A 24,397-nucleotide genomic window follows, 5' to 3' on the forward strand; every position below is an offset into this window, starting at 1 on the left:
TACATCAGAGAAACCTACGCAGTATTCTGAGGGATGCGGTGGCAGTCACTGTGAAGAACAGGGCAGGCTTAGGACTGAGAGTGCCCAAAGACCACCTGTGGACCCATTTACTTTTCTCCCCCCTGGTCATTAATTCTCCAAGCTGAGTGAAATTCATCAGTCATGCCCCCTCCACCCTATAGTAGTAGTAAAGAGATTAATGGGGCAATAGCAATGTGGTGTGCTTTGGGGAAAGTAAATGCTCTAATTTAGGGGAACATGCCTGGTTCTTTTGAAACAGATATGAAAAGCAAAACAGTTCATATTTTGGGGGGGAATATGCGCCTATCACTCTGTGAGGTAAATGCTTCCTTAGTTGCAAAACATTATAAACTTCCAAATAAACCCTAGTAGACCCTTTTTTTGTACCCTTTCTGACATAACTCTTACTCCTCTCCTTTTTTTATTCAATTTATAATAATCACAGAATTAAGAAATTAAAAAGAGTGTGTCAGGATCTGGACTATTCAAAGAAGGCTACATCGAGTGGTAATGATGTACACAAAGCCAGTTGTCCTCTCTCTCATACAAATAAAAAACAAGGCAGAGCTTCAATACAAGTGTCGCAGGAGTTGAAAAAGTGCAAGATATCATTGTCGTAGTAATGAGGGAGCCACTACATAATCTGACAAACCACCACAGTTAATAAGCATTATGATGAACATTCATGTTAGACAAAAATTTGTCCTTTGTGATACCTAAAGTGGGAAAGAATGTGCTTGAGTGTATGCCCAGGACAGGTGGAAAAAAGGTTTTGCCTGTATCTTGCCTGTTCAACTTGAGATCTTGGTTCATTGGTCTGATTTTGACTGAGTTAAAAACGAGCAGGCAACAAAGCCCCAGAAGTGATCAGAAAATAGAGGGCAACCGACCTTATCCCGTTACCACAAAGGCACCTGTCCATCTACCAATCATCCAACCAACCATCTCTGATCCTAGTTATTATAACTTCTCCAAAGTATATGTGCCACCATCCTCTGGAGAGTGCCCTGTGAAGCCAGCATTCATTGGTCTGAACAATTTGGATCTTTGCTCTGCGTTTGACCCACCTAGATGTACTAGATGTGCTTGATAGAAGCTGGCCAGCCAAAAGGGATATCCCATAGGTAATATTTTGCACTCCTGTCAGGTTTTAAGCAGCAGTTCCTTACCACTTGTAGGCTCTTAATTACAATCCCACAGCTCATCCTTTTCCTGTTGTTTTTGTTGCTGTCTTTGTTGACAACAGTGCAACATAACTACAGTGACAAAAAAAAAGTGTCACTATAATGCCATAAAACTTGCTGCAGCTTCTTGGGTAATGATGGTGCTTCCTCTACCACCAAACAGTATCAGTATCTGTGGTTTTGACATCTCACTGGTTGATATTTCTGATTACATCATCCGATTCAAAGGCTTGAAACTGCCCAGATGACAAGGAGATTTTTGTAATCTAAGAGTATTTATAGTGAAGTGCTTCTGTTTGAGAAATTAGATTCTAGTTTACTCTTGAAAAAAATTTAGTCTTCTGTGTCTGCTGGCATTTTGTTATTTGAGCATTTCCCAAGCTGACACTGAGACTGACTTCTCACAGACTAGAGAAACACTAGCAAATCTATGGAAACCAAATGGAATAAAATATGTTGGGGAGTTTAACTTTTCTAACATTCAGTATTTCTGTGTAGTCAAAAGTGTTCCACTTTAAGATTTTTTTATATATTCATACGCAATTGGTGAAATATAAGTGATAAGCAGGTTACCCTTCTCAAACATGAGATACTTTTGTTTCTGCTTCTTGTCTTATTTTGAGTGAAAAGAAATATCTCTTTGCGTTTTTATGGTCTGAGTACATAGAAGACAAAATAACTTCTTAGTCGTGACAACACTGAGGAAGCATCTCAGTAGGTAGAGCAAATGAATATACTCATTTATATTGGGTCCTCCTAATATCATGCTTCTTATTAATGGAAAAACATTCCCTTTATTATTTCCTTTGCAGATATTTGTACGCTCTAGGACAGAAGGTTTGGAAACGGTGGAAAAAACGCTACTTTGTTCTTGTTCAGGTTAGTAGTCTGCCATGAAATTTCATTTAAAAAGTAGTCTTAGACTATCAATTTTCTTATGTATGGTTTCTAGGACCATTAGTAAATTAGTATCTTCAGGCAACATATGCAGCACTACTCCAAGCTTCTTACAGCATAGAGACATCCAAGGGGTTTTTTTTTAATTCACATATGTAGTAAATGGAAAAGTGACTGAGTTTTACATATATATAAATGAGTCCCTACACTAAGCAATGTTTCAACTGAAACCCAGATATTTCTGAATTAAATTGTTGTGACCTTGAAACATTCTGTTAACAGCTTTCTAGCAGCACTCAATTTAACATAAAGTTGTATTTCACAAAGTGGATTGCGCTTACTGTTTAATTTATTCTATCTTAAAAAAGATTTCCTGCCTTTAAAATTAAAGCAACAATAGTTACTATTAAGAACTTCCTCGTAAATATTTTTTGAATAATGCTATTTTTTGTTCTTCCTTGCAATATTAAATTGGGTAAAATTATGTAGTTTTTACAGAAAATCTAGTGTAGCAATTGTTCTTGGCCTCAAAAATGTGCAGCTGGTATTTCATAACTTTTTGTCTGCACCTAGAACTGTAAGTGCTAAGAACATGCTAGTGAATGGTGACATTAACGTGAGATTAATAGCATAGGAATAAAAAAGTAGATTTTGAGTGGTCAAAACTGAGAAATGAATGATTTTGGTAAGTCTTGAGAAAAATCATTATTTTCTGTTTGTGCTTGCCTTCAGATTGCAGTTACAAATTTGATGTTCTTCTGAGTCAGATCAGAAAACACTATTCTTCTTTGTTTTGTTGACAGCAAACTGTTAAAGTGTGAGTCTCAATAAACATCATACCATGGATGAAGCCTGTTAATGAGGCCTTTTTTAAGAACAAAGTTTCTAAAACTACTTACAGAAAGCCTGATTCCTTTCTCTACCACTCTGTCAGTCACAGTCACTTGGTCTTCTCCTACTCCTAAAAATTGTAAGGATGAAAAGAAAAATCCTGAACAAGGTCTTTAATAAAGTTAAAAGCTGAGAGTATTTACATATTATTCTTGGTAAGCTTGATGTCAACACAGTGTTCTCCCTGGCTTCAATAGAAATTGTCTTGCATATTGATAATCAGTGAGTAATGGTTGTAAGGTTGAAGAGGATCTTATGGAAAGTCTACTGAATTCATTTGGGTTCTGATTTTACCAAGGTCCTCTGTGAAGAGATGAGGACTTTTTGTGACTTTATTAAGATTTGTAAAGGTTGAGAAGATCTCTATATAAGATTGCTGTTAAGTCATGGATGTGAAGGGAAAATAACTTAAAAGTTACGGGGGGGGGGGGGGGGAGGGGAAAGGCTAGATGCACCCTTGTCCTTCATGTTTTCCTTTAACACTCCTCCTACTTTACATCCCCCCTTTCACAAAAAGAAACACCTTATTCTCTTCCTCTAAGCCACAGGTGTCATCTGAGTTTTAAAGTGTGCACCTAAGAGATGCGTAGTCTTTATGTGCATGTGATATGGAGCCATCTGGGAGACCAGTTTATTCTAGCCAAGTTAATTTTAACTACCTTCTGCATTCTATGCAGAAATTCAAATACTAGAGGAGAATATTACAGGAATTTTCCAACTGTGATAGGATTTAGACATCTATTTCATTTTAAAGCAGCTATCAATACAATAAGGATATATAAAAAATACCGTGTTAAATCAATATTTACTGTCCAGACAACTCTGACTCATTTATATAGTTCAGCCATGATACATACACCTTCAATAAACTGAAGTCAATATGTGTGAAATAAGTATTAAGTAATGAATATCAGTCTGCTGTATTGATATATTATTGACATATTGATGAGTCATCCTCTATAGATTAGCTTTTAGCTTGTCATTCTCTATAGATTAGCTTTTAGCTTACGTTAGTAAAATATTAAGACCATGAAATTCAGTTCTAAGACAAAGGATATCAGTGACTTACACATGCTTTAGAAATTTAACTCAGATGTGAAATTAGATTAATAATGTTGATTTTCCAGGCGCGTGATGAGAGTAATGTGCACCTTCATTATTGCTACACATACTAGAAGTTGTTAGTGGTTTCTGAAAGAACAGCTCAATGTTATAGGAAGGTTACAGAGTCTGGAAATTTTAACCTCTTCATTATATTTGCTTTTCTTCCTTTTACAATCCAGTCACTTCTCTAAAAGGTTATTCATTTCAAGCTAGAAACGGGGACATATAACGTATTAGGTAAAAAGCCTCAGCTGTACATGCTGTGTTTTACTTCATTTGCTGTCTGATAATATCTTCCTCCAATAATCTGAATGCAGATTCACTGCTGTCATTTTAATTTTATCTGTTCTAGTGTTTGAAAAGTCAGTCATTTGTTTCATGTATATTTTTTTTTAAACACGCCAACCACGCAGGCTAATTCTTGCTGCTGAACTCCTGAAGAGGGCTGCTCAGTGATTCCCTGTAGCAGGGACCACAGATTCAGCCTCCAGGTTTGCAGTAACAATTCCTCCCAGCACATTAAAACAGGCTCTTTCTGCCCTATGGGGACATCCTCTAGTGACACAGCTCATAAGTCATGTCCACATCTCTGTCCCTATCTGTCATGCATGCACAGGTTGTTGGTTTTCCACTTTGTTGCAATGTAAGTAGAACAGCTGGTAGTCAGGTGTTTGAACCTCTGGAAAATTATGAAATTCAGGTAAATGCAGTTGTAGGAAGAGGATTGCCTTTTATTCTGTCAAGAATTACTATTTAAGAAGGTGGTTTCATTCTGATTTTGTCCGAGAATGTGTTGTACATAGTCCTGACTTCTGAGTACCCATTATTGCATGAAGCATTGATACTAATTTGCTGAATTCTAAAGAAAAACTACCTACAGCTTCTTTGACTTCTAATAATACACTTCAACCCAGGCATAGATCTGTATTAAAAAGTGTAATGTCAAATTGTTCTGGTGGTTCTTTCTGTAATAACTGATAGCAGCCACCAATAACCATAAGGAAAAGAGTTTAAGAGATTGTGAGTATAAACAAATGAGGCAAGTTCTGTATTTCTTTATTTTGTTGAGACTCTTTTTCCCTGACAAAATTTTCTGGACTTTTTCTATTTGCTTCTTTGGTGGAAAGACTTTTAAATGTCTGATTTTCAACAACATGATGAAGTGTAAGGCTGAATGTGACATGAATATCTTTTAATAAATTGTTCCTTTAAAATAAGAGAATGCATTTCAAATACATTTGACAAAGTAAATCAACAGCATTATAATCTCTGTCTTGTTATAGAGGTGAGGTTAAAAATGAACAGACACATAGTTCAAATCTTCCACAAACCTATCTTCAAAAACATATAGTGGCTGAAGAAATCTGAAAAAAACAAGCATCCTATGCATTTCCACAATTAGTTCTGTGAGCTTCCTTTTTGATGACTCAGTTTGTCTGTACAGCGTGGTTATACGGAGTTGTTTGCATGAAAATGTGCGTGATGTGGGTGCTTGCCAGGTTATTTCATTTAACAAAATTGAATAATTTGAAAAATGTTTTTACTGTAGTGCCAGGTATCAAAATTAGATCTGTACATTCAGTTTACAAGAAAACGAGGGAGTTCTCATGAAATACAGTGCTAACTGCAAAGGATTTAGAGGTGTGGGACTAACCAACAGCTCCCTCTGTGTTTGTGCATGAGGGAAAATATGGTTCTTGGGAATATAAACAGGGAAATACCAAGTTGTAACAGAGGTGATATTTCTTCTGGGCCTAGAGCAGATAACATGGCAGAGGGGCTGAGCCCTGTGTCAGGGCCCGAGAGGACCACCAGCCCCAACTGTCCTTGCCCAGCCCCTCCAGGGCCTCCCCACCCTGCCCACAGCCGAGGACCCCATTTCAGCCTCCCAGGGCCATCATCCCATGCCCTAGTGACACCACGGCAGGGCTGGTCCCCATCTCCCCACAGCCTTGCTCTGCCCAGCAATGGGCACTGCTGAACCAGGCTCACCTGCAGGCCCACATCCCGGCCCAGCCTTGGCCTGTGCCCAGGGAGGTGCCCAATGCCTGGGTTTGGAGCTGCCCCAGTGCCCGTGGCTGCCCTGCTCCTGGCTGGGCCCTGGCTGCCAGACCCTGCCCTACCAGCTCAGGGATAACTTAAAGTCTTTAAACCAAAATACAGTAATTTTCTAAAATACATAGTATAAATGAAAGCAAAACTATAGGCTCAGTGCACAAACAATGAGGTTAAATTCTGTCCTGTATGTCATGCTGGAGCACAGGCTGGCTGGCTGTAATAGTCCCTTCTAGCCTGAAAATCTGAATTTCTGAAAGTGATGGGCTAGACTGTTTTTTGTGTTTATTTATATTTAGCTCTTCTTGGTACAGCCCACTTAAGTGAATGTACTAAATTTGATGTGGAAAGCTGACACTGAGTTTTAGTTGACTGACAGTGTGTCTCAAATTCTTATCTCCTATAAAACTGCCTTCACAACTAATGTAGTCATTAAACTGGAATACCTATGTTTAATTTCTCTCACCTGTAGACTTCTGCTGTGGTTCTGGAGACATCAGTTCAGCGTTCAAGGCCTAATGGCAATTTTGCAGAGAGAGTTATTACACTTGTTCCTTTTGCTTGTACACACTGTGTCAGAGGATGTTCAGTCACCATACACTGCATACACCCTGTTTCAAAAAACCCCAAATACTTAAAATAATTAAATATTTTTAGAGCATTATGCAGATTATATCTATCCTTATTTTCCAAAAATATCAATCTTTTACAGAGAGTGAAAAATCTTTTGTCAATAGCAGTTGAAGTCTTTCAACTTGAAGACTTTGAGGTGGAGTGGTGTACAGGTACAACATTGATGAATATATGAATGAAACTGAAATCAGTTGTCAAAATTTTACTTCAAAAATTATCATTCCTGGAGTTGTAGCCAAAGCAATAAATCTAGGTAACAGTTAGCTGAGCAGTCAGCAACTGCGATAAAGACTGTCCATTGTCTATCAGACAAGCTCCTTGCCCATCCTTAGATCCTTGCATAACTTTACAGATCTAAGAAATTATATTATAGTTCAAAACAAGTCATTTGGCTTGGTATCCAGTCCTTGGAGATGAGAGTTTCAGAGGTCCATGTAAATTCAGTTCCCTTAAGTTTCAAGTGTTCACAGATTCACAGGCTCTTTCTTCTGGTCACCTTTTATAGTCTTGCCAGCTCTTCATTTAAGGGTGGGAACACCTCAGTTTTCTTTCAGTGATTGCTTTTCCTCTCCCAGCTTTATATTCCTTTCTTTATCTCTTCAGTCACTTATTCCTCAGCTCTCCTTGTCACTTTCTATTGTGTCTAGGGAGTCTGAAACCTCATGGTGACAGATTCCCTTCTTTATTATTTTTTTAATAATTATACTTGATGAGAAGTAACTGATGTTGTTCATGCCAGCTGCAAGCTGCTTGGCCTACACAGTGCCGTATCCAGTGAGACAAGCAACCTGCAGATGGGTGTGAACACAGGTGCAAAAGATGCAGAAATTAGACTATGATGCAGAAATTAGACTATGAAATCAAACTGAAGGTTCTAGTACTTACCATCTTTAACTGGAATTGGCCAGATTATGTTTTCATGTTTACAGCTGCATGATAATTGTGTCACTCCTTCTACAAACAGTCCTTTTATAGATAAAAGTCCTTTTTTTTCCAGCTTTTTGGATTATGGGACTTTTTTTCTCACACAGTAGACTGAGTTTGGTCAGTACCACAGTACCAAGTATTTTTGCTACCAGAACCTAATTTGCTTCCTTTCGATTTTTCGTAAAGCAACAGCCAAAAAAACATTGTATTTCAGGAAACTGCAGAGAGACGTGTTTATGGCAGGAAGGGGAAAGAACGCAAAGTTTTACACTGTAAAATGGAGTTTATTTCTTCAGTACAACTGAAAGCTAATTTAGACCATAGTACATGTGTTATACAATTCTGGAATGGAATTCAGGAATTAAGAAGTCCTTTCTTATTCAGGTTAGCCAATACACATTTGCGATGTGCAGTTACAGAGAAAAGAAATCTGAGCCTCAGGAACTGATGCAGCTTGAAGGATACACTGTGGATTATACAGCTCCTCACACAGGTACTCTTCATGATTTTGAAGTATGATATGTTTGTGTAAAACAGCTGATTCAATTTGCTCGTTTTGATCTAGCAGCAAAATACCCCAAGGTTCTTTGGCAATTATTCCACTAGGATTTTCTGGTGTGAAAAATCATGCTTTTAGAAAGAAGCTTATTGTAAGAAGAATGAACAGTAAACTTGCACTAAGGTTGTCTGAAACATTGTAAGACCACATATGATACAAGGAAATAATTATTAATTCTAGTCAGTCTTTACCTTTTCTCTCTATTTTTGATGGTGGAGTCATGTGGCAGTGTACTGTGAAGTATATTCATAAATTATTTAGAAAAGAAGGTGAATGATGACAATGCTTGCCAAACACAAATTACTCAGAGTGATCAAAAATAAATTTGAGGATATCAGAAAAATCTGCACAAGTCAGTATTAAAATGACAGAGGGAAATCATGTGGAGAAAAACAGTTCTACTCTACCTACACAGTGGACTGTTATGAATTTGACTTATTGACTTATTATGAATATGGCTTCTAAGATGTTGAAGACTGATCTTGGGAAACATTGGCTCAATGTTTAGAATAATTGAGAACACAAACAATGTTCAGAAGGTGTTTGGAAAGCCAAAACAATGTTGTCATAAAAAATTCCTCAGCGCAGCCACATTGAGTGTTGTGTGCTGTTCTGGTTATGTACTCTCAGAACAAAACACTGGAATAAAAAAAAAGGGACCAAAGAAGGAGCAGCAACACTGGTAAGAGGTATGGAGTTGCCTCTGTTCAAGAAGAGATAAAGTTGGCGGGGAGTTACAACTAAGAAAATGATGCCAGGAAGGAGGATATGTTAGAGAAATGCAAAATAACATATGACACAGAGAAGATGAATAAGAAATAAATTGGAATTGAATTGGAAATGGTATTATATTATATTATGTTATGTTATGTTATATTATATGGTATTAAATTGGAAATATTTTCTCCTGTGACTTCCATGTATTACCATTTGATCCTTATAGCTCTAGATTTTATCATATTTCTAGGTCATTAACACCTGTAAAATGTTTTAACACCCACCCCACCACACACATACACAGAGGAAAACCAATAATGTAATAAACATTAATGGTGATCTAGAAGTAACTTGTATTTAGTAAGATTACCTTCCTACTTCCTGCTCCAGGTCTTCAGGGTGGTCGAATGTTTTTCAATGCTGTTAAAGAAGGTGATACCGTGATATTTGCCAGTGATGATGAGCAGGATAGAATACTCTGGGTTCAAGCCATGTACAGAGCCACAGGTCAATCATATAAGCCTATTCCTGCAAGTCAAGCTCAGAAGATGAATCCTAAAGGAGGAAGTGTCAACACAGATATATCCCCACTTTGTAAGTTCGCTTTCTTTTTCTTTTGTGGCTTTGGTTTTGGTTTTAGATGGTAAAATATGTAGCAGCTCCCTCAATAAAGTTTAATTAAGCAGCAGTCATTCACTAGGGAAATGTGCCTAGCAGTTTGTTGTTAGCCAGAAGCTCTTTAACTCAGATTATTATTACCATCGAGGGAAATCCTGATTTACAGGTCATTATTTTTATTATAATCCATGAAAATACAGCAATTAGCTTCATATTCATTACAGTTGACCCACATATTACCATGGAGATGGTGTTTAGTTTACATTATATTTTTCAATAGCCAGCCAGTGTAGTGTTGAATAGAAAAGCATCAATCTGTTCTCAGAATTTTATAGATTTAGGTCATTTTATCATACATTGTATATATTAGTCATTTTAAAATCGCTATGCAGACAGTACATTGTGATGTGAAAGGCACTAGATGGACTGCTTGGATTTTTGCACACCTCAGTGTGATATTAAACTACATATAAAAAATTTTCAAAAAATAATCAGGTTTAAGTTTTTCTCATCTTTCTTTGAGGAAAATATTGTTTCAGAGAAAATCAAGATGGATAGCATAATTAACCATATCTGGAAATTTTCATATAATCTCTTTGGAAATATTCTGTCATTTAGATATCTGCACATAGGAAACATATATAATTTTTCTTTTTCTGTTCTGGACGCTGAGTGCAATCCAAGGATTTTTGTAATAGCCATCAAATTTTTAAAATGTCATGTGACTGTATGCAATAATCCTTCTACATTATCATATATGTGTATATGTGGAGTGATAGAAGAGATAAATGTTTTAGACTCAACTTGGCTTAATATCTGAAATCTATAGCGGGTTGACCCAAAACCATTCTCCTGTGTCAGTCCTGCTATCACTCTGTCTCACGGCCTTCCATTCATCCTGTAATTAATCTTTTACCATTTTGCTATTAGAAGGCAGTAAAATGTGCTTGTTAAACTCAGTAATAGTTATGTAAAATCCTGACTGGGCTGTCATGAACACTGAAAAAAACATAGTTTAATCTCACAAAAGCACTGACGTCTGTTGAATTTCTATTATGAAACAATTTGGAAGGGCAAAATAACCATTTATCACAGGGGGTGTTAAGGTGAAGTATTTTGTAGGATGTAAGTAACACTGCAAAAGCAAATATGGGGCGACAGCCGAGGAGTGCTTCTGCTCACCTCCTCCCCGTTACCCGGATCTGGGCTGGGTACTGGGAGTTCACTGTGTTCCTCTCCTAATGTTTCTACTTTGTGTGCATCAGTTAGAAAGGACAGAAGTGACTGTAGTCAGCAGCAGCCAAGGAATTGCTCCTCTTCTTGGACACTGGGTTTACATGAAAGTGAAAGCAACTAAAAAATGCTGACTACAGGGCAAGGAAAGTTATAGAAAAAAAAGGTACAAAAAAGTGCAAGTTTAGGTATATTGAAATTATGTTTCTAGACATAAAATTAGTGGTAAAGAATTAAAAACCAAGATTGACATGTGTTGATATTATCTTAGACAGTTAGGGAGACTACAGTTCTTAGGTGGAAACTATAGGGAAGATAATGGGGTTTTTTAAAGGCAGTTTAATGGAAGCTCAAAAGCTTCAAAATATCATGTATTTTTCTGGCATGCTTTTATATCAACTTGCACAAACTGATATGACTGAACTGTATATAAATCAAAACTCCGTGGTTAAATTATTATTGGCCTTTGTTTGAATGCACTTCAATGTTGGCATTTTTGTAATTAATTCATAGAATTATTTTCAACAGAGTAACTTGTGAAATTTCATTTAATGTGAGGTTTAGTCTTGAAAGAATCAATGTTTGACTGATTTCTGTAATATCTCCAATTCTGCTTACATGAAGAAAATTTCATTATTCTGTCTTTTGCACTTGAGGAAGAAATGGACATAAATTAATGAGTTTTTATGAAACTGCAAGACTAGGGTTTACTGATACAACCTTAAATAATTTTCTAAGACTCCTGCTTCATTTACACATCCTATGCTGATTTTCTTGGGACACAGTTTTACTCCTAAGGAGAATCTATAGCTGACCCTTTGTCAGATTTAAATATGTTCAGTTTCCTAAATTCAGTTTGTTTCCCCCTAGACAAATGTTTGCGTGAAGTTGAGAGTGTTTTATTTTTAATCAAGATATAACACCAAGTACATGAGAGCTAGTTTATATATATTAAGTGAAATTAATTTCCATTTTTTTCTTTATTATGATACATTTTTAGTATTAGGAAATACAGTTATGACCAGGGAATTTGTCAACTATTTTTTTATGTATCTTATTCTTCAATTAATACATCATGTAAGCATTTCTAACCAATACAAGATCACATTGTTTTAGTTTTAAAAGCATATCATGTAATGCCCCTACCACATACAGAAAGCAGAAAACCAACTAGGGCTTTGCAAAACAAATGTCATTTAATAATATTCAAGCCTTGAAAGTCTGTTCCCATCTTCCTCATCCTCTAAAAAGATAAGAAATTCAACTCACTCATCCTGATAAAATGTACAAAAAACACTTCCAATAACTTGAAAAAATTTAAATATCTTTAAACTGCTGGATGTAGAGAAAAAAACAACTTCAGGAGACATGTTTCAACGTTTTTAAATATTGTGTTTATGAAATATCTTCTCTAATCCTGAAATTCTCTTGATAGATACAAAAAACAACTGAAAGTTGTCATTAAAGAAATTAGAACATCATATGATGATTACTATGCCACGTACCTAGCTGTATCAAGGTTAATTTTTTGCTAGTAATAAATACTAACATTTCCATTTTCCATGGCCTTGTAGACAAAATTCTACTTTCCAAAGTTAACATTACATTATTAACTGAAAATGGTAACTTGTCAAAGGCAAACATTTCATTAAACATTTAATATTTTTAACCAATTGATAAGTGTAAATGATGTAAATTTTCACAGCCTCTACTGTTTTCTATATTTTCAAGTTCAAAACTCTTAAAGAGTTTTTGTAAGCTGTGGTAGAATTATCCCTGCGATCTATACCATGAACTCCTTTTGTATAAAAGAAAGTAGTAGAAAGGAAGGAGTAAGAGATTCCTTTTGTATAACAAAGACTGTATTTTTTGCAGTTATTGGTGCTCTACATAAGATAATTCCTTGTACAAAAGTGTGCTTAAAATGAGGTGAACAAAACACAACCACCTCAGAGCTGGATCAAAACAAACACATCAGGAACTCCTGAAAAGAAACTAGACATGTGATTATAAGACGACAGCCAGGGTCTTACTGATCTTTACAGCAATTATCACAAATGCAGAAAATGGAAATGTTGCTCTTGCATGTGCACAGCAGCAACACTCCAAAAGGCCAACCTACAGATCTCTAACTGATCTGAATGTGCAGTCTCCTTGTTGATGCTGTATAGCAGTTTAGGATCATTCATGTACTGCATTTAGAAGAAACTTAATATTCTATACTACCAATGAGGCAAATACACATTTAAATGTGGCACTGGAATCAAACTACTATTGTACCTGTCCAACTTCTAAAATGAATACTAGCCAATCTCTTAATTTCTAAGTAAAGCAACTTGGTACTGCACTTTTGTAGTATTAGCTGGCTCCAAAATAAAAGTGAAGACAGGGTAATGTCAGCAAAGAAGAGACTGCTCTTCAGTTCCACAATACTGAATAAGCATGCTATAATGCAAAGGACAGAGTATTTAAGGATGCATGATTGTAGAAAAAAACAGAAGTTCCCCAAGGACATGAATGTTTTGGGGAAAGCGTCAATTAAAAATAGATTCATCTGAATCACATAAAGGTGCAGGAGGCTAGCCGTTTCTTAATGAGCAATGTATTAGGAGATCTATTCATACAATTAGAAGAGCTGCTGAAGTGATGAACACTGTTAATAACTTGGTTGTAACAAAAGAGTAACAGCAGCACATGAGGGGATTGTCATGTCTTAATGAAGAATCACAATGCCAAACATCATTCTGATCCTACACCACCAGGAGTTCAGAGATGGTCTCTGTGAAAATATTTGCAGAGAAGAAAGGAGAGAAGACAGATACTGGAAAACCAAGTTAGCTGAGGAATCCTTTGATCTGAGATGTATAGTTTTCCTCATCTCTCTTTTGGAATGATGTCACTTATCAAAACAACTCACAAAAGGAAAATAATTTGAGATTTTGCAGAGATCAATTATAACAGTTTTCATTAAAATGCTGTTTAGAGCCCATGTAGAAAACATCACATCCTGTTTATTAAGTAGCAAGGGAGTAGCAAAGGGATTCAAATACACAGACCATACATTGGTATTACAAGACATCAATTCAATGACATCAACACTGAAGACATTTCCAAATGAAGCATCCATCTGACCAAAAGAGCATCACGTAGGGAACTTGTGTGGACATTTAAATCATCCAAGTGGAGCAGTCAGTGTTGTGTAATCAAGAAGAAAGTGCAGGCAATTTGCCAAATGAAGAAATGCTTTGGGATTAGTCATGAAAATTTAACATGTTCAGTCTGTTTGGATATACCCATGATAAGCACTATAAAGTTTCTCTCTCTAGCATAGTTTAATGACATGGGAATAAATTATTAGTTTCGTATTTCTTTTAAATGTTATTTGTATCACTCTCAGTCTTTGAACTGGCTACATCAGAGACTCTGTGAGAAATCCAGAGTATGATTAATATTAAGGTACTAGTGTCATAATACATACACACAAGAAATACCACTGCTTAACCGTATGGTGGCATTACTCAGTTTTGGAATAATTGGTAATGTTCCTGTAAAGCAGTGCTTTTAAAATAGTTCTGAAATGTTTGTATCTGTATGTTCAATTAATTAAATCTTTTAGAAACAAACAGAAAAAAGATACTTTTTCGTTTGACGTTTTCTCAGTAGGTTTGGCAGCTTTATATCCATCATACACTTTGCCCCCTGAAAGTGTGGAGTAACTGCACCCTGCCTGGATGTTCCCCCATTCCCCTTCATGTCCCATTCCTGCTTGCCTCCAACTACCCCCATCTCCCTTTTAGAAAGAAAAGGTTAACACCGGCCTCCACCACCTTAGTCAGTCAGTAAGTCACCTTTATGCTCTCTCCTGTGCTACTCAGAAACATGAAAAAACTAACTAGTATCTTCTTCAAATCTGTCCTTTGGCAAAATACTGGCAGTCCATAGCGTGCTATCCCCCGCCTGACGGTCAGGCCATATGGGCCGCCTGCTTTCTCATATTCTGCCATTTTCTCTCCAACTGTTACTTCATTGTCTGATATTTAAATGGTAAGGTTCTGGGGACATAGATTGTCTCTTTGGCCTGTGCTTCTAAGCGTATAGCACTTTGGAGCCCTGGTCAATGATCAAGAGTCAAAATGTTCCCAATGTAAGCTGTCACTATATGTATGGAGTGGCACTTGAAGGAATGTAATGCATGTCTTGCCACTGTCTTTTGCAAAGAGCATCTGCACCTTCATCTTCATCCAAGCAGTTCCAGCCTCTCCTGTATCAGTCATAGTTCTTACCCTACTACTCCCTAGTCTTTAAATCTTTTTAATCCCTACAACACTAGATACCTTGTCTTTATCTGTGCTTCTTTCCTGCCTGCCTGAGCTAGTTCAAATTGCTCCCACAATGCTTCAACTCAAGCAGAGATGTCACTGAGAGCCACAAAAGGGAGGAGATCACTGCTTTGCAAGGCCAGTTCCCGTCGTTCACCCTAGCACAGAGTAAATGCTACAGAAAACCTGTATTTGCTTCTGGGCTGGAATGGAACAGAAATGATGCCTAGCGATTTTGTTATCACTAGGAACTACTTGAGCCTGTGCCATGGACATGGAATTCTTGGTCATTTTAATTCACTTAACTCTACTGAGTCACTGAGGATGTGATGATTGTTATAGCCTTTGCAGCTGGACTGAAATTGGAAGTCTCTTGCAAAGATGGCAAGAGGCATATTCAGGATGCTATTCTGCCAAAATGAATGTCCTTGTCTAAAAGAACACCCAAAGAATTTGCTAAACCTTTTGTAAGTTTTTACCATGGTTTCAAAATATATATATATTTGTCCTACCTTGAGCCAAAAAAAAAAAAAGGGTCGTTTTCCAAAAGCTGAAATAAATACACAACCTGAAACAGACAGTGTAATATGGAAATAGCAGCCAAAACAATGAGTTTGAGGCAACTTGAAAGCAGGAGAACAAATTCCATTAAGAAGCGAAGAAAAATAATTGTGAAAAAGCAGAAGTATTACTGCTTCAAAGTTCTCCCCAAATATCTTCACACTGTTTCCCAAGATTGAGAAAGTGTAGAGAATAAAATGGAATTGTATTTTTTCTTAACTGTGTATCACAATATATCACTCTATGTCTTTTGAATTTGCATGTAGCTTGAACAGGACATCTAAAGCTCATTTGTGTAGGAATTCGAAAAATACACTCTAATGATTTTTAAAAGTAGGGTGTTAAATAATGTTTAGATCACAGTCATACAACATTTATGGATTCCTCATAATCTTTGATCAAGTTCTTATATTTTTTTAAAAATCCATTTTGTTTCAAAAAGATTTACCAGTTGTCTTATATGTATATCATAGCAGTAGAATAAAATGTAGTGTATTACACTAGATTTATTTTTCTATTGTTTCCTGCTTACCTGCAGCTGGCAAAGGTAAGTTTTTGGTTTTCTGATGCTAAAATATATTTGGTAACAGATCTTCTGTTACTATTTGACAATGTTATTTGTGTTGTTTCATTCACTTAAAAATATGGTGATCGGTCATGGATCTTTCTGTAGAATGTAATCTAGCAAGTATTTATACTTTTAAGTAAATATTTTTGCTTACTTTGCACAAATTATGTAATAGCAGATTCTGCTTACACAAGCTGCATTGTATTCAGTAGGTCTTATACATTCTGATCATCTCGATGACTGTATCAGAATGTTGAATCTGTTTCATTTGCATCATCCAGTCTCCTGATTTCAAAATACTTAATTACTTGTCAGTGTTTACACAGATTTTCTTTTAAAAAGGAGGAATCTTTTATATTTGTGTGGTTAACCAGAGAAAAAAAATCAAGCCAGTTAATTTAAGAAAGATTCAGCTGTGTATAATTTATACGAGATCAATGGCAGAAATAAATATTAATCCTTTTTTTTTTTCTGTCATCTTATTGTAAATAATGACTCAATAAATTAGGTATTCATATAAGAAGGAAAAGTTACAAGAAATGTAGAAACCAGACATTTAATATGTTTAATGTGATATTGGGCTTGCAAAACTTCTGTCTGTGTGTAGATCATTTTGAAAACTATGGATAACTTCACATTGTAGTTTAGTACTTTCAGTAATGTGTTGTTTATCTTTGAATTCATGTGTTTAAATACATTTAAATTGCACTAATTAAGGGAGAGCATTTCATGTACCTTTGTCAAAAATATGAGCTGTTTGTCATTAATGATAGGCTAGTCTAATGCTCATGGAAATATTGTTAATCTATGTAATCATATATGCTACTCATCCTTAAACCATTAAAAATACATGCTGCTGTTTCTCTGGGATGATGGTCTCATACCTTACACCATCGATGTATTGTCATACTGTTTATTTGCTACATCCACCTTGGTGAAATCTGTCACATGGATGTGACTCTTGCTTTGACAATGCAAAACCAAGTGATATGAATTAGTTTCTGCATCTTTCCAGGATGTGATGCTGCAGATCCTTCAGTTTGAATTAAATAATTCTCCCATCCACAAATACAGCTGAAAGTTGGACTTGACATGGATCAATATGATCTGGGGCTAAATTTCTAAATGTGACTGATTATGTTAGCATCATGCCCACAGATCAATATTGAGTTTTATTATGAACCTGACTCTATAATTGGGTTTAATCAATAAACTTTTGTCTCGTTTTCTTTAGAAATTTTAGGTTTGTACTATGCAGGTTTTCAAAATTGCATTTAGGATACACTTAGATCTATACTTTTCTAGTAACGAATATAAAAAGAGCTGGGTTTGAATTTAAAGGAACAAAGAGCTAAGACCCTATTGAAAAGGGAAGTCAATTTTTAAGTTGATAGGACTGTTTACCCCAGTACAGTCTATAGAATCCAAGACAGCTAATGTGCTAATACATAACTAGTCCTTTTGGGCACTGTAAGGCTTTTTCTGTCCATACTTGATAGATAATTCACATTGAGGACTTTGACAAAACATAGCATTAATGAAAGCAATCACTAGAGCTTCTCTTTTGATAAACCCGCGGGGTTTAAAGGCGTTCAAAGATGCAATCTGTGAAGAACAATAAATTTGGGCCTTTGATTGAAGTGCCATTTGGGATGGTATGTTTTCTCGATGTATTTACACAAAAATGCTGCTCCCTTTTTCACTAGTCTTTGCTGGAAGGTTGAAGGAGCTCTTTGCCATTACTACATTAAGGCTTGTCTCATTAAAAGCTGTGTACAAAAAGAAGGCTGGAAATGACCTAGCTCAAGCCAGTGTGTTCATTTCTGCTCCAGTTTGCCATTTGAGAAGTAGGCTTCAAGCCATGATGAATATTTCTATAAGTGGTACTTTGATCTGCAGTAAAGATGCTCTTTCTGATCTGAAGAAATAAGTGCATAAACCTTTTCTTTTTTTTTGCAACAGAGGGAAGGATATTTATTTCGTTATTTTGATAAAATTAGAAAGACAGCCACACAAACCCAGGAAATTATAGAACACATTTTTTTCATACTCATAACACTGTTTTGTAAAATGTGACATTTGAAGAGCTCCACTAGAAAACCATGCTTTAAGAATTATTTTAATGTACTCTACTGTATTTTCTGGTAGTCTTTCTAAATTTTGTTTAATCTGTCAGTGGGTAGCAACTTTTTCTTTTTTCACTGTTACACTCCATAGATTGGTATGATAGAAAAATAATTGAGTAATAATATTTTCAGATTAAAAAACAAGATTCTAAAATAAGTTACCTGCAAGCATCTACTTATGTGACTCATTTCTTTGAGATATTTTCAAGTTTATATATTGAGACATACCATGTGTACACTTGTGTTTGTAAATCTGCAAGCTCACTCACATGTATTGTTCTGCACATTTTTCCTTTGTATGAACAGATACAGACCGTGGTCAGAAACATGGCATGGATGAGTTTATTTCTGCTAATCCCTGCAAATTTGACCATGCTTCCCTCTTTAGACTGCTTCAGAGGCAGACCTTGGATCACAGATTGAATGACTCCTATTCTTGTTTGGTGAGTACTGGCTGGAAGATAGATATAAAGAAGTGAGAAATAGTTGTTACAAAGTAGTCCTTTCTTCCTAGTTCATTCAATAACTGCAGTTGTAGTTGGAATAAAGGGTCCAATCGATTGGTTTCAAATTTGAAAATTACACACTTGCAAGCTGCTGCTGTGCCACTCAATAGAAAGCAAAGAGACCCAAACTGTCTCTGATTTTATCAGCTGAAATTTATCATGTCCTTTATGGAGGTTTGAATAAAAACAGAAGGTTTTGATAATGGTAAGAGCTCCTGTGGTAGGATTTACTGACACCTGTACAGGCATTTTAAGGTACAAATGTAGTTGCCTCATGTCAGACATTTTCACCTGTCTTGTAATTCTTCATTCCACTGTGGTGTGAAGAAGGAAAAATGCCAAAAGAAGGGAAGCAGAACCACAGGCAATATAGATATGTGGACATATATGTATTACCTGAATTGCAAATAACAAATGTCAGTATAATTATTAAACAAAAGCAAATAAAATGTTATCTCTGTATCAAAATTAATGTTTTTCACTTTCAAAGACAGCTATAAAATATAAGATACTGGTATAACATGCTTTCGTATTTGCAGCTGCAGTTTCCCTTTCCTACACAACATTTTCTATTCTATGCTCTGTGGACTAGGAATTGAGGATGGGGCTGCTTCAAGTTTTGTCTTCAGCAGGGAGAACCAGCAACAATCTTGCGGAAGTTCATCAGATTATACACACTTGCTAACTATGTTTGTGTGGGTCAGACCTTGTACCTTCCCGAGGCTTTAATTTTCACCTGAAATACTAATCTCTAAGGACCTGAAATGCCTCATAGCACATAATTCTTTTCACTTTACTATCCCAACAGTGACAAAAAAGGATAACTTTTTTTTAGTTCTTTTTTCTATTGGTCTGACTAGTCATGTAATACAGAGATAATGATGGGGTTTTTTAGGTTTGTTTGCAAGTGTAAAAAAGGGGGAAAAAATGATTATTTGATGACCAGTTGCTTCCTTTTTAAAATACTACCAGATAAGTATGTATAGAAAAAGTTAAAGGACTCATTTTTTTGTCTGTGGGTTGCACACTGAATCAAAGAGGCCTGAAGGTACATCTGTACAAAGTAATTGGCACTCAAAGAGAAAATGGTTAGCTTTCTAACAGTGCATTGGGGTCAAAATCTTTTTTTATAATAATAATATAGTAAGACACTTAATATAACCTTGAAATCAGGAACTTTTAGAAGAGGTTAGGTGAAATACACAGTGCTATAGCAACCATAAAGCAGATGTATTTCTTATTGTTCTTTTTAAAATTCAGCTTTTAATAAGTAGAATGGGTGATCATTTTTTGTTAAATTTCATATTTAACTATATTTTTTAATTTTAAAAATTGGGAACATCAAGGTAGCAATAGAATACATGAACATTTAAGCGTGATTTTTTTTTTTCCTGAACAGCTCATTTCCTATCACTTTTGGAAACAATGCATCCCCTTACTTCAATAAATATAGAGTAACCACACATACAACTTGTAAAAATAAAAACAAAAATGTGTAAGAATTGATATTAAGCATGGTTCTGTATTAAATTACTATATGACCTAAACTAATTTCACATTCTCGGTATTGGGAAGCTTCTTTTTTTAATATTTTTTCAATTATACAATTAAAAAGATATGCAGTTATCTAATACTCTGTAGCATATAGTTGCTATGTGTTTGTGAGGCTTATGCATGGTATGGGGTTGAACAAGGGCAGTGAAGGCACATATTTATATGAAAATGACCACACTAAACCAGATCTCTTACAGAGACTGTAGTTCAAGTAATGAGTTCTTTAAAAATTCATATTCTTGTCACAATTTTCTCCCTATAAGAATGTACAGAAATTTTGATAATTATTTCCTTTTGCAGTGCTAGGCATTGACATGCAGCATTTTGTCATGTTTTCCATGAAAATGTAGAGACATATCAGTGACAATGACGACGTATTGACAGAATAGCAGTCACAATAACCACTGTTTATTATATCTAGGGCTAGGATACATATTATTGCAGAAATTCAGTTAAAATCTCTTTTCTTTCTTCTTTCAGTAAAATACCATATTTTCTAGCAAACACTGTGAAATACAGGAATCATTGCAGCATGACTGGATATTAGTTTAAAACACTGAGGACTGTTCTGGGTGCTGTAATAAAGCTAACTGTTCTCTAGAAGCAGATGAAGCTCTTTAAAGGCAGTAGAAACATTGACTTCAAAGAAATTAATCAGGAGCAAACACATTTATGAAATAACTTTGAGGTGTTCTTGTTTGCAAATACTATGTTAAATTCAAGAATTGGGGGACAATATAAAATTTAAATTCCTGCCTCATGCAAGTCTTTTAGCAAAGTTAAAACATAGATGATTTAAACCTGATGTGAATATATTTTTAAGTACTGTTTAATAGTATTTTTGCTGATACTTTGTATAAATATTAGACATCTGAGCTTGCAGAAGTATTCACAAGCAATAGGGAAATATTGTTCTTAAACTACTAAACTGGTGTTATAAATTAATGACTTGCAAAATCATTTTGCTTATCCAAGTTATTTGTATATTTGAGTTCAGGTGTTCCTCAATCCCTCTTAACCATTTGGCAGGGATGATGAGAGGGAAATATCACCACAATTAAGAAAAGAACAAAGAAAAATGCTTATTTAGAACAGCTATGAAGGAGCTGTGCTTTCCCAAGATTTATGTTTTTTTCCCTGCTGCTTTTTGGAAGATCACTGTGCTATTTTTTTTCATATTGTGCGACAAGGCAACCAAGCCTCTTCTTCTGTTTTACATTTCTACATCAAGAATCAATTATTTTTTTTTACTCTCTGGATTCACTCAGGAATGTTTTTGTGGTGGTAACGAGTCTGTACTTTGTTTTTGTCTGTGTCAGGGTTACACCATTCTGGTTTCATCAAGACTCTGCCCAAGGAAGCCCTCAGTATGCCCCAGAAAATCTAATTATTATTTAAAGTCAAATCATACTCATCTTACTCAGGTGGCTTTTAACAAACTACCTAGCTTTGTATCTCTTTACTAGCAAAAGTTGTTAAAAAGTTGTTATAAGTGCATGCATCTTACATAAGAAACAAGGTAGATGGTCAAATTGTCGTTCTCTCCCAGTAAAGTTGCAGCCACAGGGAAGTGACCATCCAGAAACTGTGTTTTAATGTCCATGTTAATGTCCCTCAGCATTACCCAAATGTTCTCTCATAGGTTATAATTAAGTATTTTATCAAAATTAATTATTTTGAAGTGTTATTTTATATTGGATTTTGATATAATTGAATCTGTACCAGACTTTGGATCTATTAGCATGTTTTTGTAAACTACATATTTCATAGTGGTGGTAACTCAGAACTGCAAATAGTTTCTTGACATTTACTCCTTTCAGCAAGAGGGCTATTGTTGGATCTAGCTCCCAGTGTCATCAGCATTAGTCAGATATAAATCATTGTAGTGTAAAAAGTTTATGTAATCCACATAAAAATATATGCTTCTGTTCTTTGTTTGATTTAAAAACTGTGAGCAGGGAAAGAAATCTCAAAATGTTGTGGGTTTTTTTGCCTCTCTCTTTCAGGGTTGGTTTAGCCCAGGTCAAGTCTTTGTATTAGACGAATACTGTGCTCGCTATGGAGTGAGAGGCTGTCACCGCCATCTTTGCTATCTCAATGAATTGATTGAACATTCAGAAAATGGTTCTGTCATTGATCCAACCTTGCTCCACTACAGTTTTGCATTTTGTGCTTCTCATGTTCATGGTAACAGGTAATTGAATAATATATTTTTAAATTCATAGCCTTAGGAGGAATCAAAAGTATTTATAGGCTCTTGCATTCACCAGGTAGGGAAGTTGCACACAACAGAAATCAGTTCATGAAAATTTCTTCAGGGGTATCGGATGTTCTATACAGATTACTATTTTTAAAAAAAATATCTCCTTGTAGTTGTACTGTCTTAATGCAGTGTGTTTTCTTGGGTATTGTATAGACAGGCTGATTCAAGGCTAAACGATAGCCTGTTAAAAAGGTAGTCTCTTCATTCCGTGTTTATGTTGTGTTAGTGAATGGTGTTTCCAGTGAATATTCTAAAATTTTTTTCAGTTTAAGGGAAGTTGTGACTCTTTTTCTACAGTCTGTATCTTGGCAACTAATCAAAATATACTGAGTTCTTCTGTCTGTGCTGCCACAGGGGAAAACATATACTGGGAATGTGGTGTGATGGCCAACCAGAAAGAGCTAGGACACTTCTGGAATTTTTTCCACTAAAGATGTAGGCTGCTTCAGGAGCTGTTAGTCACAGTGATGCTCTTGGGATGATGTCTTCCTTCCACTTGCAAGTGAAAGACTTGGAAAGAACCAGGGAAGGTTTAGACTAGATATTAGGAAGCATTTCTTTACAGAATGGGTTGTTAGGCGTTGGAATGGGCTGCCCAGGGCAGTGGTGGAGTCCCCATCCCTGGAGGTGTTTAAGAGTCGGGTTGACATAGCGCTGAGCGATATGGTGTAGTTGGGAACTGTCAGTGCTCAGTTAACGGTTGGACTAGATGATCTTCAAGGTCCTTTCCAACCTAGATGATTCTGTGATTCTGTGAATTAAGCTGTTGCTTTGCTGTGCTAAGTGCATTCTTTAAAAGAAGCTTTTGTTTCATTTATGTCTTATTCCAAATTGTGAGGGAACTAGCTCTGCTGTTAAACAGCAGGTGTTGGAGACAGGATCATTGGATAGCTCAGGTTGAAGGTGACCTCAGGAGGTCTCTAGACCAACCTCCTGCTCGAAGCAGGGTCAGCTGTGAGGTCAGACCAGGTTGCTCAGGGATTTATCCAGTCAGGTCTTTATTCAGTTTGAACCTGTCTTATTTCAGTGCAGTTATATCCATTGTCTTTTGTCAACCTCACAGTAGCAGCTGGGGGTCTGTCATTTAGTCCCCCTAGACACCACCTACTCTTCAGGTTGAACAAGCCCAGATCTCTCAGCCTCTCCTCATAGCAAGTGCTCTGGCCTCTGACTGTCATGCTGGTCATCCACTGAACTTGCTCCAGTTTATCCATGTCTTCCTTGTACTAGAGTGGGGAATGGAGCAGGCAGTCTATCAAATTATAGGACAGCATGCATTTATACCCCACTATGCACACTAGATTTGTAGACTGGTGTAGGAAATATGTTTAAAAAGTTAAAAAATAACAAGGGAAAACCCAATAGATCTCCCCCCATCAACTGATCCAATCCTGACACTAGGGGAAAACCTACTTATAGTCCCCAAAAGCAATTACTGTGATGCTGTCAGTAAATCCCCAAAACTGAATCCTGGTAGGGATCAGGATTCTTCCCAACATGTATGCTTATGTTGCCTTGCAACCAGTCAGTCACAAAAGCCGTTTTACTTGTCCTCGAGCCAGTGAAGAAGGCACAATCCTTAAAAAGAATATTGTTTCCTTCATTGGCTCAGACAAAGCCTCATCCATGAGAACAGGAACTGGGCATTTGTGACCTGAGTG

The 24,397-nt window shown here is 36.1% G+C and overlaps 1 protein-coding gene across 10 annotated transcripts in view; it reads left to right on the forward strand.

Annotated features, from left to right (window-relative positions):
* CADPS2 (calcium dependent secretion activator 2) overlaps positions 1–24,397 on the forward strand; it is a 321,289-nt gene that overhangs the window by 196,499 nt on the left and 100,393 nt on the right. For all 10 annotated transcript variants that reach the window (XM_074870153.1, XM_074870154.1, XM_074870157.1 and 7 more), the window contains exons 9-13: positions 2,018–2,084; positions 8,097–8,205; positions 9,379–9,582; positions 18,720–18,856; positions 22,480–22,667. In XM_074870153.1, coding sequence (XP_074726254.1) covers positions 2,018–2,084; positions 8,097–8,205; positions 9,379–9,582; positions 18,720–18,856; positions 22,480–22,667 — 705 coding nt within the window. The remainder of the gene's footprint in view (positions 1–2,017; positions 2,085–8,096; positions 8,206–9,378; positions 9,583–18,719; positions 18,857–22,479; positions 22,668–24,397) is intronic.

This window comes from Strix uralensis, chromosome 5 (assembly GCF_047716275.1).
Source record: "Strix uralensis isolate ZFMK-TIS-50842 chromosome 5, bStrUra1, whole genome shotgun sequence".
NCBI lineage: Eukaryota > Metazoa > Chordata > Aves > Strigiformes > Strigidae > Strix > Strix uralensis.